Below are 14004 nucleotides of genomic sequence, written 5' to 3'. Positions count from 1 at the left end.
AAGCATTTCTTGTCAGCAAGGGTCATTAGCCATTGGAAGGGGCTGCCCAGGGAGGTGGTGGAGTCACCATCTCTGGAGGGGTTTAAGAAAAGCCTGGACATGGCACTTAGTGCCATGGTCTAGTTGCCATGGTGGTGTCAGGGCAATGGTTGGACTCGATGATCCCAGAGGTCTCTTCCAACCTGGTTGATTCTGTGATTCTGTGACTCTTCTTGAATAGCTCTGTTAGGCAATTGCAACAATGATCTCCTCGCTGAAGTGCTTCAAGTCAACGGAGCAGTGTGAAAAAGAGACAAGTTCATACATTCGGTTGATGAGGTGAAGTCTGTATTGGTTCTGGCTGAAGGTACTTGCTCTGAGTTAACACCTGCTCTGAGAAGAGGCTATTCTGCGTTCAGAATAAACCTCCAGCAGTCACCAAATAAAGCAACGACCTGCCACATCTCCTCACAAAACTGAAATATGTCACATAGTAGCGTTCCTACCCCAGTCCTTTCTCATCAGCAGCCAAAGGGTGGGATTTCTCTGGACAGATGACAACTGAAGGAGCCTCTGCTGACAGCAGCAGCCTTTGTGCTGTACAGGATGGGAGCTGGAGAGCGTACAAGTCTTAATTAAAGCACTTAAGGTCACACCTTGCTCTCTAGCTAATTTTACAGAGTATCAGGAAAAGGATGAGCAGGGCAGAAGGAGACCTTCTCCCAAGGCAGACAGACTGCCGAGAGAGCACAGCAAGTGCTTCATCCCTGCAGACACGTCCCACCAGCGGGTGCACAGCTTCAGAGGAGAACGCTGTGATCACCAGGGAAGTTCAGAAGGATGCACCCCTGTACAGGAATGGCCAAGCACGGCTCCTCTGCATGCTGTCCCACCATGACCTGCTCACCAGAGGCACAGGCATTGCACCAAAGCGACGTGAAGTGCTTTAGCAGGACAGCTTTGGGGTGTGGGAGCTTAAGGAGAGCCTAATACTCATCCATACTGTCATCTGTCTTCCCTTAGTAGAGCAAAACCATCAAAGTCCATATATTAGCCAAACTGGGGAACTCGTCTTCTGCATATGGACAGAGAAAGAAACTGTAGGGAAACATCTCCCTCCTCCCCTACCCCCACAAAGGACCACTCACCTCAACTCCTCTTGCCGCAGTCCCACAAGCAGTGTTTGTGCCTAGTGACACCTAAACCAGCCCTGTTTTAAAGCCTGGGGTTTAGGACCAGAAGTGGGTGAATGAAGCAGGTGTGACCCTGCGTGATGGGGGCACCAGCCACCATCACCTGCAGCCGGGGGTTTCACAGGGGACCACGGAGGGGCCAGCAGCAGAGGGTACCACACTACCACCAGCTGATGGAGATGCTCACTGGTTGGAACGAGACAGAAATGCCCCATTTGGAAGCTTTCCCTGCAAGATCTGCACATTGTGGCCCTCATCTGCCTGGGGGGGTCCCTGAGCACTGGCCCCCCCAGGCAGCCCACAAACCCTACAGACCACAGGGCATGAATTCCAGCTCTCCAGAGAATTAAGGGGGAAATGAGTTGACATTTAAAAGGCATTTAAGACCGTGTCAGCCTGAATATTTATGCTGATGAAGCAATACTTAGCCTGAGAGTGGGGAGGTGAAAGCAAGACGTCTAGAAATTAAAGATCGGGCAGTGAAGTACCACGTTCCATAGGTTACTTAGCAAGAGTAAACAGACCCTTTTTGCCTGCAAAGGGCAGACAAAAAGCAGACATGAAACCATAGGAAAGGAAGCAGGTTTACCTCAGTCTGCCCAGACTATATGTAACAGTATCTTCAATGTCAAATTATTATTTTTTTCCCTCAGAGAGCTACTGCCTGTGCTTTCTTTAGAGATGGAGCGAGGAAAGACCTAAACCTTCCCTCTTCCTCACCATGGTTCTTCTCTAGAAAAGCATTAAAGCCTTCATCTCCCACCCTCCCCAAAAAAGAGGTTAGTTTGGGAGGATTAAATGCTCCTCTGTCTTCTCTTTCTATGGTACCACAAGAGCCTGACACTATAGCGAGAAAAAACTTGTTAGCTGCTGCTTACATGTCCCAAATTCCACATTTCTGGAAGTTTTTAGCCACCTGCCACAGCCTTCTCCCTCCCCACAAAGTATTTCAGGGGAGTGTTTGCTTGTCTTCCCCCTCCCCAGACTATTATCAGGGCACAGCGTGAAAGGGGAGCAGGGGATGTGGCGGAGGCTGCCCTGTGCCTTGGCAGAAAGGGCCCTTTAAAGGTCCCGAACTGAAAAAAGTTGAGCTGCTGTTGTTGTGGCTTCAGCAACAAAGCCCAATTGTTTTTAAGGAACACTCAGCAAAAAATGATACTATTTGTGCTTCTGCCTCCCCCCCAGCAGCAGAGGAGCAGCCGCAGCTCACGTTCCTCCCGCACGCAGCTCTCCCAGCAAAGCCTGTGTAATGCAGGACGTGATTTCACACCAGCACTGAGGGATACGAAGCCAGGCTGGAGGCCACAGCGTGCGAAGGGGAGGAGGAGCAGCCCTGGGGCAGGCACCCCTGCCACGACATTATTAGAGCATCCTCCTATAGGTACATCACGTATGGAGGGGTATAAGTGTGGAAAAAAACGACAGCCAGCCAAACTGAGCCAGGCAGAGCAGAATCACAGAATCAACCAGGTTGGAAGAGCCCTCTGGGATCATCGAGTCCAACCATGGCCCTGACACCACCATGGCAACTAGACCATGGCACTAAGTGCCATGGCCAGTCTTTTCTTAAACCCCTCCAGAGATGGTGACTCCACCACCTCCCTGGGCAGCCCCTTCCAATGGCTAATGACCCTTGCTGAGAAGAAATGCTTCCTCATGTCCAACCTGAACCTCCCCTGGCCAAGCTTGAGGCTGTGTCCTCTTGTCCTGTCGCTGGTTGCCTGGGAGAAGAGGCTGACTCCCACTGCGCTACAACCTCCCTTCAGGTAGTTGTAGACTGCACTAAGGTCACCTCTGAGCCTCCTCTTCTCCAGGCTAAACAACCCCAGCTCCCTCAGCTGTTCCTTGGAGGTCAGACCCTCCAGACCCTTCACCAGCTTGGTCGCCCTCCTCTGGACTCGCTCCAACACCTCAACATCTTTCTTGAAATGCCACAGCCCTGGGGACCCTCAGCACCCGCCATTCCCCACGCTGAGGCTATCTTCCACGCTCAGCACTTTGTCTTTCAGGGGATTGCAAATCAATTTGCAGCCATTACTGGAAGAGTTTAACCTCCAGTTCCAAGGAGGAGGGCGGCAGGCATTTCTAAATGAAGATCTCTGGGCAGGTGGCTCCTTTGCATCCAGTGATAATCGATAGCGTTTAGATCGAGTGCTTCATTCATCAACTACATTTTAAGAGCACAATCTGAATGCCCTGAAGCCCCGTCCTCCCTAACCATTCCTCCCAGCACACAGCTCTCTTCTGGGCAGCTGAGCTTTATCACATTTAAGCAAAGACTCCAGAACATCTATGCTATTATATGCACTTACATCCTCTCTTAGATCAGACGTAGCCCAAGTGTCATAATTACATCAACTTTTTAATAGGCACTGAGTGGTGGTTTGCAAAGCAGCAGCAACAGAGGCAGCTAAAACAGTGATAAAGGGGTATTCGCAGGAAAGGAGAGCGCTTCTACCTGCAGAAATCACTTGGGAAGTCCCTCAGACTCACACAGACCCTGAAGATTGATTTTTTTTTTTTTTTTCCTTTCTTTTTTGCTACCAGCCTCATCTGTCCCCTCCTCCACCGCTGTCCCAGATTCCTGGTAGAGTTGGATTCCCTGCAAGGCTGAGCACAGATATCTTAAACTGCTGTTCCGTAAAAATAAACGGCAAAATACGTGCAGAGTAGAACTGTGGGACAACAGCAGCAGAACAGGCTCCTGCCATTTGATAACGCCGTTGCTGAGACCCCCAAACCCAGGTTTCACACGTCCTGATGCTCCAGAACACGCAGTGGAGGCATGCAAGGGGAAGGCTCCTTTAGCAAGTGTAATCCCCAAAAAAAGAGGTTAAAGCCCACAGCAGTGACTTTAGCGTGGCCAAAGAGAAGTTTAAGCTCAGGCTATAAAGATGTTTGGATGCTCTAAGGGCACAGGGAAGCAGAGGGAGATGCACTACGAGCCAAGATAAGAGCTCATCAGCTCACAAATCACATGAGATTATAACCCAGTATTATCCCTCACCCCAAAAGCTGCGCAGTTTGGCTGGTTTGCAATAAGCATATTAACGATGAGACAAAACCCCGTGGCTGGGGAGCAGGAGGGGAAGGCTGGATTCACCGGAGGTGAGCTGGGGGCTGCCTGCCCAGAGAGGAAACATGGCCACAGGGAGCTCCCCCAGAGCATGGCCAGCTCTGAAACACGGGGGGAAAGCCAGAGGCAAGGACAGGCAGCTGCCAAAGCCACCACTCCCCACTCAATACCCCCCTTCCAGCATAAGGACCGGTTCAGTGCACGGAGGGTTGGGCACAGACCCATCTTGTGGTGCAGACATCCCCAGCATTAAGACATCTCCACTAATTTATTCAAGTGAGGGAGTAGTTGGAGCGTTTTTTATTGTCGTTGGGGGTTTTTTGGTTGTTTCTTTGTTTTTTTTTTTTTTACTGCAAATTTCCAGCAATTAGCTGGCACTGCCCTTTGCCTGGAATAGTTGGCATATCAAATAGAAACTGCCTCAAGGTCCAAAGTTGCATTACTACCTGCCCAAGAACTTCTTGGCAGCTTTACCTCTAACAGAGGGGTCACCCCATGTTGTTCTGCCCTTCTCACTCCCAAAAGCTACGAGCATCCTTTTCAGATGAAGTTAGGCTGGGAGAATAAAGCCATTATAAGCTTACAAGGGGCCCATATGCCATAGACACAGGGAGGAAGGAGAGGAGACAGGAGGAACCGAGAAGCTCCTAAAGCAAGTGCTTTGAATAGGAATGGGGTTGGGTTTGCACCTTAAGGAATCGCTGGCACGGGGAGATTTCTGTGCATTTCTGCTGGAAAATGCAGGAAAAGCTGTATTCCCCCTCCCACAAGAAGTCACGGTCCCCTCCTGTGCGTGGGCTGGGGCAGGGTCCCTGCCCTCCCCTGGGAAGCACTCGGGGCCGCTGGCAGCACATGGAGCGCTGTAGGGTAGAGAAGCTCAAGAACTTCTTTTTGTGCTTCTCTATGATAAAATGCTAGAACTAATATTGTATGAGCCCAAGGCTTTTTATTTGAAGGTTCATTTGAGACTGCCTGAATGTAAACTTCATGGGAATTTGAAGAATTAAGATATTTCTCTTTTGCTTGAGAAATAGTAACTGAAGAGTGCTGCTTGCACCATCAGCTAAGCAATAGGAAGGATTTCCACAAAGAGGGATTTTTGCTTCTTTTTGAGAAGAGTAGTGAGGAAGGAAAAAAAAAAAATCACCGCCCCAGTGCCGTGCCCAATTTGTTTCATTTGTTATATATTTATTTTCCCTTACAAAGCTCGTACGACAGTGAACAAAACGCATGTGAGGCTGGGATACTGAATGACTAGTGCAACACGTGAAATTGGTCTTTAAAGGTGATGGACATTCTCTCTGCTTCTCCTCCCTGTCAAAACAGCACAAAAAGAAAAGCACTACTGCCAACAGCAAACCATTCGAGTGTCCAGAAAACACCAACTGAACAAAAGAGTTATTAAACTGAACCTCCCCGTTTGAAAACGCAGCTAGAAGAGAACACAAGACAACATTGTCAGCGACGGTCTTTGTCCCCGTGCCAGTGACATGGAGATGTCTCTCTTCTGACTCAGTGAAAAGGAATCACCAGAGTACAAGAGATTATGTTTGCAAGTGTAAAACAGTTCAAGAAATCTCAACTTCAACACTTGCCATTTATTTAAAACACTTTTCTTTTGCAGTTACTCTGCCTGAGGAAGCACGTAGCACAAACAAGTCTGTCCCCTGAGTGTTTATAAGCTATTTTATAGATTAGCTAGTTTATAAGCACCACCGAAGAGCATAGAAAGAGTCTTTTCCTTTCATAACATGTATCCTTGCTGTTACCTTTATATCTTATTTCCTAGAACCTCTTCTTCTTTCAATGCTCAGCCAGCTGCTAAGAAAGCATTATTGAATGCCACAGCAAAAACCTAAATAAATTGCTTCTCCACTGCCTGCTTCTCATCTTATGAGCCCTTTCAGAGACTTAAAGAGACAAAAGGAGACTACATGGATGCTCTTCTTGGAATTTGTTTTTTTGAACTTGCCATGTTTGGTGTCCAGCTCAAGTCTCCCCTTATCTCCCCTCCATCCTCAAACTTCCAGCCTGAGTCCAGCACGCTTTCTGGAGGAACTGGCAGTTAGCAGTAACAGATAGGTCCCGTTAGAGTTATAGGCTTCTCCCAGGCTACTAGTGATAGGACAAGAGGACACAGCCTCAAGCTTGGCCAGGGGAGGTTCAGGTTGGACATTAGGAAGCATTTCTTCTCAGCAAGGGTCATTAGCCATTGGAAGGGGCTGCCCAGGGAGGTGGTGGAGTCCCCATCTCTGGAGGGGTTTAAGAAAAGCCTGGACATGGCACTTAGTGCCCTGGTCTAGTTGCCATGGTGGTGTCAGGGCAATGGTTGGACTCGATGATCCCAGAGGGCTCTTCCAACCTGGTTGATTCTGTGATCATGTTACCATATTGCATCTAGCATATTCCATAGGAGTCGTTTAAAACATTACATCAGGAGCTGCACGTTCAGCACTTAAGAGCACGTGCTAGAGTTGCGCACAGCTTTAATGCCCACTCGAGGCGTCGCAAAACTTAAGTATAACCCTGTATGAACAGGCCACACTGTGAGATTTAAATCTGAGATTTAAACCACACACAAACCAGTCAGAATGAAATATTGGTCAAAGTCTGGCAAAGTTTAGAGCAACCAAAGACAAGGTCGTCACACAAGCACCATCAGATACCAGCAGTAACTGATACGGCCGCCCTACCTGAAATAAAGGTTCTGCTCTTGGCTCCTTTGAGCTAAACCCAAGCCTAACAGGGAGGCACTCAACAACGCTGTGGGCAGGAGGTTCAGCAAACCCTTCCCACACACACGGTGCTCGGGGCTCCTGGCTTTTTTTTTTTCTTTTGACACTAAGCAATACCAGTCAAAAAAAATATTAAGTCAATAATCGTAAGTACTCAGAAGTTACAACAAAGCTGTAACCGCTGATTATTTTCATTGCAAGAAGCTCTTTATGAGATTGCAAGCCCACGTTAAGAGATGATACTTTAAGATCTAATACTTTGAATTAGTTTTAAAAAAAATTAATAGAAAAACACAACAGGGGCCCACTCGTGTGAGTTGGTGCCATTGCAGCAATAGCAAATACAGCCACGCTAGCTACACCAACAGCAATTTGCCCCAGAATTGCCAGCACTTTGCCTTCAGCACAAATCCTCACCCATCTAATCTCTATAATTGCTTAATATTAATCTACACACACATCTTCCAGAGAGCAAAGGCCACTTTTCTATGCCCAGCGTGCGCTGCCCTGGTGCAGCTGAAACTTGCGTGGGGAGAGAAGAGGAAGGTTTGATGCTCCAACTATTTAACTTCATCAAAGATGCTCTTTAGGTGCACCCTGAGGTGCTTGGGTCCAGCACAGCACCAACCCTGCCAGCCAAAGCACGGCGCTGCACCGTGTGTCCCACATTGCCTGGTGACACGGCATCGTACCTCGGGACTCTTTTGCTCCTCAACTGCAAACAGCCATTTTGAGGACTCAGGCAGCAGCTGTTCTGCCACACATGAAGCTGTTATTTAAAACCAGCAAAAAAAAAAAAAAAAAAAGGAAAACTGAAAGGTAAGAGAGGTCAGGCATGTGGGAAGCACATAACGAGCTCTGATTTGGGCAGGGCACCACAAAGATTTCAGCTGCAGGGTCTGCCACCTGATTATGCAGAAAAGAGGTCCCCCTGCCCCACCAAAGCCCAGCAGCACACCTCCCCTGTGCTGTAACACATCACCAATTTATCTCATCCTTCTCCTTCCCGAGAAATTTGGGTCTCTTTTCCCAACTGAAATATGCTCTACCACTGCCCATCTTGGGAATTCAGACTTTGGCACCATTAGTGGGAGGAGTCTCAAGTATCTATAATATTCTATTTAAAATTCTCTATTTAAAAAAACAAAACACAGAAGGTGGGTGGTGGTTGTTTCCTTGCTCCTATTAAACCAACACCCCAGCCACCTTATCCTCCTGTCTCTCTCTTACACCACTCCCTAATTCCCCCCCTTCCATAACTATCCATCTTCACACTGCATTGAAGATAAATCATGTCCCACAATTCATGAGTGGCTTCAATTACCAAATCACTAGAAATCACAAGCACACCTGAGGGGTGGATAGGGTTCTTTGCCAAGTATGAAATTATAAAAGCTTAAAGAAAAATGTTTTTGGAATGAACTGATGACAATTAGGCATTTATCAGCATAAAGCATTCAAATGAACAAGGCAGATACAAGTATGGACTTCAGGTTTAGAACAGAGCATCACACTGAATACAGCTTTTTTAAATTTCATGTAAAGATTTAGAAACACCCACCAAAAAGCCCTTATTAAACAGATAAGGCATAAAAAAAAATCCTATAAACTCAATTCAAGGGCCATATTAAGGCCTGAGGTTCGTTGCTGCTTAAGTGTCAGGTGTGTCATTTGTGGTGCCTGTAAAATTTAGGCAGTGAGAGCACCAAAATGAACCAAAGGAAGCAAACTCTGATTAACACAGATCTCTCAACCATCAGCTTCCAAATCCCAGAGGCAGCCCTTGATCAAGCCCATGTGTTTAAGGGAAGAACATCCTAGAAAATGATAGAGGGCATGAATACAATTAATGCTCTGGGATGTCTTCAGATTTAGTAGCTGAATTGTTGAAATGGCTGAATATTGCACAGAACCTGTAAATAAAGGTACAGTCCAGCTCTCTGTGAGCACTTTTCTTTCCCCGCTTGTCAGGGAGCGGAATGGCTTGAGGAAACAAAATAGAACAATTGCAACAGCAACACTCAAATAACACACTGAGCTGACGCTAGACAAAAGCCATGGCTTGACACGAGCTGCAGGACGCTCCCACACCTGGCTGGATGCAAATGCCACCTTCCACCACACCAATGCCTTTGGTTCTTAAAGTTCTAGGGAACTCATTCAGATAATTGCTTTAATGCTCGATACTAAACTGACTGCAACATCTAACCATCTCAGCAGATGCCAACACAAGAACCCAAAAAACTACAACACAGCAGCCCACTGTGAGTAAGAATCTACTGACACATACTATGATTACAAGCAACTGTAGCAGAGATATCATAGCAGCAAATTCAAATACATTTCTACAGTCCAGGACTAAAAAAAGTTACAAAACAAAGCCAACCCCCAAAAGAACTCTTGAAAGCAAAATCAAATGGCAAGGGGGAAGAGGAAAACATGACTCATTACATCAGAGAAAATGTGAAAAAGAATCAAGGCAGGACTCTCCCCGCCCAAGCCCAGCCGTAGGTCGTTAGGGGTTTTTCCCCTCGAGAAGAGGTTACCACATTAAAACAAAGGTGATGAATTTTAAGTACTTGCTGCCTCGGGCCCACCCCTTTCTTTCATGGAACCGTACAGGTATCGCTGCAAGATCACCCCACTATAATGGGCAGACACCAAATTTGGTCCCCCACAACTGAATAGGGCTTTTCCCTGTCCAAGTTTGAGCTTTGGAAGTTCACTGCAAAGGCTGTAGATGTTCATGGCAATGGGCACATCTAACCAAGCAGAACCAGACCCAGTTTGTTTCCAGAGATCACTTAAAAGCCATCAGATGAGTACTCTCGATTACTAGTGATCCAGGCAAATTTGAACCTGTGGTTTAGAGGTGCAGAGCTCTCTATCCCATTACCAGTCATAAAGACCATCTGGTCCCCTACTCCCTGATTAAAAAAAAAAATGCTGCATGAAGTGCATCATCTATCAGAATTAATCCAACTCAGTTCGATGAGTGCTTGGGGAGGGGGGGGGTGGAAGTAACGATGCTTCTGTGCAATAAATCAGTTGGGGAAAGATCCCAAAACACTCCATCCATTTTAGCTTCAGAATAACCTTGTCCCCTTCTGGGCTGAACACAGGAGCCGGCCGTGAGGCCTCATCAGCCGCTGATTCCTGCAGCGCTGCCAGCCCGGCCCCCCAGCACTGCCTCCATCCCCCCCCCTCCGCGCTCGGACAAAGGGCCGCTATTGTCCCCGTCTGGAAACGCTCCCCACGGCCCCACGCAACGCTAACACCACCCCCACGGCGTAGCAGACCCCCCCCAACCGCCCCAAACCCCCACAACCACCCCGGACCCCCCCCAACAACCCCCCAACCCACCCCGGACCCCCCCACCCCCGCCGAGCCGCCGGCCCGCCCCTACCGGAGCTGTCCATGGTGCTGCCGCCCTGGGCGCGCTGCTGCGGCTGCTGGTGCTGCTGGTACTGGTGATACTGGTGATACTGGTGCTGCTGGTGCCGCGCCGGGCTCCGGCCGCTCGCCGCCGCCGCCGCGCTGGCCCCGGGCTCGCCCCCGCCGCCGTCAGCGCCGCTGCTGTCCACCAGCTGCAGGGATTCGTAGCCATCACCGCCCGGCTTCTTGCGGTAGCTCCCGAGCAGGCTCATGGGCGAGGCGGGCGCGGAGCCTCCTCCGGCGCCGCGGGCAGCGGGGGGAAGGCGAGTGCTGCGGCCGCCCCGAGGGGAGGGGATGGGCGGGGCGGGATGGGACGGGGCGGCCGCCTCCCCCTTTATCCCCCCCCGCTCCGGGCCCCCGGTGCCGCCCCCTCCCGCCCCTCCGGGGCCCGGAAGCAATGGCGGAGGCTGCAGCCGCACCGGCCGGGCGGGCGGGGCCCCGCTAACAGCATCTTCACGTTAATTAGGTGATAAGGGGCTGGAAACGCTGCAGGGGCGGGAGCGGTCTGGGGTCCCCCCCCTCTGCCCCCACCAGCCATTAGTGAGCAAAAAGCGCTGGATCCCACCATTTCCTTTTCCTGCACTCTGGCAAACACACCCCTGTCCCCAAAGAGGTCCTCCAGCTCGGAGGGTGAGGCTGTAGAGCTGGCGTGAAGCTGTCTCGAAATAGCGATCGACATTTAAGGTCTCTGTCACGCCGGTGAAAGGTGCGTTCCTTGGGAACGGGCCAAGGTCACCGAGCCGTGGGCTGACACAGCCAGTCCTGCCGGCTAAAGGAGGAGGGGTGGCACAGCAGCTCTGCTCTGAGCCTCCAAACACCTAAAGAGCATCTCTGGGTCAGTGTCACACCGTGGCTGTCTGCAGGCAAGTGACCGGAGGGGTCCAGAACCACACCGGGACGCAGCAGCATCCCAAGCCCCTTCCCGTGCAAGTGCTGGATCAACACTGGTGGCACCCAGCTGAAGAAGCGCTGCCACCGATTGCTGAGGCATTCCTGTCACAGAATCACAGAATCAGTCAGGTTGGAAGAGACCTCTGGGATCATCGAGTCCAACCATTGCCCTGACACCACCATGGCAACTAGACCAGGGCACTAAGTGCCATGTCCAGGCTTTTCTTAAACCCCTCCAGAGATGGGGACTCCACCACCTCCCTGGGCAGCCCCTTCCAATGGCTAATGACCCTTGCTGAGAAGAAATGCTTCCTGATGTCCAACCTGAACCTCCCCTGGCCAAGCTTGAGGCTGTGTCCTCTTGTCCTGTCGCTGGTTGCCTGGGAGAAGGGGCGACTCCCACTTCACTACAACCTCCCTTCAGGTAGTTGTAGACTGCACTAAGGTCACCTCTGAGCCTCCTCTTCTCCAGGCTAAACAACCCCAGCTCCCTCAGCCGTTCCTTGTAGGTCATTAGGTCTCGACAATCTGTTCTTAGCTGTTCACATGTAAACGGACTTTAGACCACCACAAAGCATGTCCTTGAACGACTGATGAGCCATACCTTGCTCGATGCATTTTGCGGCCACGGCTCGCAGCTCATAACTTCATCTGACATGGAGCAGAGGAACTGAGGGATGCTCCAAAGGAAATGACAGCTATTAAACTCTTCTAAATGGATGCCTTTTTTTAATTTAAGGAGAAAAAGGCAAAAAGAAGCCATAGCATCCAGTCACAAGTTATGCCTTCAATCTCTTACAGAAAGGACACAAAGTACTCTCTGCTGAGAGAAATAGTGTGGGTTTGCTTCTAAAGCAATACCATCAATAAGCACTTCTGTAGCAATAACCAGAACTTGAAATATTACTGACACTTGGCTGAAACTTTCCTGCTTAACGCTCCGGGGCAGTGGGCATCTGGTACGACCATACCTGGTCATGTGCTGTTGTTTATGTAACTCCTACAATTTTATATTACAGTGCAAGGTACATCTGTGACCCAGAATTTTCTCAGAAAAACCCAAGCAGATTTACAAGCAGCAAACTAAAATGAACTAACCTGACATAAACAGTTTGCAGCGGTAACAGCTTGAACTCAAGGTTACAGTTGTGTGTTTTCTACCCGCTCATTACTGGGCTCTTAATACCTCGGTCTGTACGGAGGAATACACAGATTGCAGCGCTTGTCAGTAGGAATGGGTCCCCCTCCCTCTTGGCACTGTATGCAGCAACTTAATGAAGAAAAAATAGAAGCACAGGTATTTTTACTAGGGATCACATCTGCTAGTCTCTCCTAGTCAAGCCCAGGATACAACAGTTCCTGTGCTCTAGGATAAAAATGGGAAATTGTGGGGGGGTCAATGTGGATTTGCATTTATTTTTCTTTTTCAGGCAACAGCCTAAACATGAAAAAAGAGGCTCTCGGGTAAAGGGGGCACATTAAGGCTAGGAAACATTTCCATGAGTACTCAAGCACACTCACACTGGAGGCAGCTACAGCCTGTTAGAGGGAACAAGCTGGGGAACCTGGCACAACACAACACCCTACACAACCTATCCCCCGTCTTAAACTGTCACCTGTGCTCTCTAGCCTGCTCTGCTGCCTTTATCCATCAGCTCAGCTTAGATAACTTCACATCCTAAATCCAGAAGTAATCTCTCTCATGGGTGAGCAGGAAGGGTCTGTTGCAGAATCACAGAATCACAGAATCAGCCAGGTTGGAAGACACCTCAGGGATCATCGAGTCCAACCGTTGAAGGGACTCTCTACATCAGGCAGCGAAAGGCAAGTCCTACCACAAATGTTCTCATGGAAAAAGGGTACAAGCAAGAGGAGAGGGTGACTGCAGCAGGAATTACAGCTCGCCCTTCTCCAAGTGCCATAGCTGGTCCAGAATTTATACTTCCTCAGCTGCAGTCTCGTTGTCGCTGCCCACTGGAGCCTCACAGCACGTCTTTGGGTCAACATTTCCTACCCAGCGTTGATGCTGCTGTTGTGTCTGCAGCAGGCAGGGTACAGTCATACTTAGAAAATAAAAACTGCATTTCCTTGTTGAATCCATTACTCATTTCTTTCCACATTTGTCCCAGAGTTTGGGGGATCACAGCTTGCTTCCCCTCCAAGGAGTCCCAAAGGGGAATCACCACCGTAGCCCAAAGCTCCAGCCTGGACTATGCTGTGTATAAAAACCCAAAATCAAATAAAATGTTAAATTGCACGTGGCTTTCAAAAATGAGAGTAAAGAAGAAGGATCAAGGGAAGCAACTACTTAGAAAAATTCCTTAACATCCTTGAAGATTTATTGAGCGGTGGCTAATGATACTACAAAATAATATATATGTTTGTATTCAGTTTGACTGGTAAGGCTGGCAGGTGCCATTAAGGCTGTGGGAGATGTTAATGACATGCTAAGGAGGATTGTATGTTGCTCGAGACTCAAGAGATACAAACTCTTTCCCCATTACTGACCTTGGAAAAGTCAATTGATTTGCCAGCCCCTAGCTCTCTGTCTGCTTTTCTCTGTCTGGGTTGCAGTCTCTCCTGGGTAAAGTCTCTTTTCGTAGCTGTAATCGAGCACCAACTATACTGAGGTGCAATTTCATTTTTTCCACCTCTCCTCCAACTAGATGAACAGTTAAGGTGAAATATTATACTC

At 49.0% G+C, this 14004-nt stretch overlaps 1 protein-coding gene across 2 annotated transcripts in view; it reads right to left on the bottom strand.

The window, feature by feature from the left end:
• The window catches only part of DNAJC6 (DnaJ heat shock protein family (Hsp40) member C6), a 51022-nt gene that overhangs the window by 29613 nt on the left and 7405 nt on the right, over positions 1-14004 (bottom strand). The window contains exon 1 of one of the 2 annotated variants that reach the window (XM_068406082.1): positions 10390-10630. The exons of the other annotated variant lie outside the window; for it this stretch is intronic. Coding sequence (XP_068262183.1) covers positions 10390-10630 — 241 coding nt within the window. Of the gene's footprint in view, positions 1-10389; positions 10631-14004 lie in introns of those variants that run through there. 2 annotated transcript variants of the gene reach the window in all.

This window comes from Nyctibius grandis, chromosome 8, assembly GCF_013368605.1.
Source record: "Nyctibius grandis isolate bNycGra1 chromosome 8, bNycGra1.pri, whole genome shotgun sequence".
Lineage (NCBI taxonomy): Eukaryota > Metazoa > Chordata > Aves > Nyctibiiformes > Nyctibiidae > Nyctibius > Nyctibius grandis.
The sequence above is the reverse complement of the archived record's forward strand: the minus strand, read 5'-3'. Positions and strand labels throughout refer to the sequence as shown.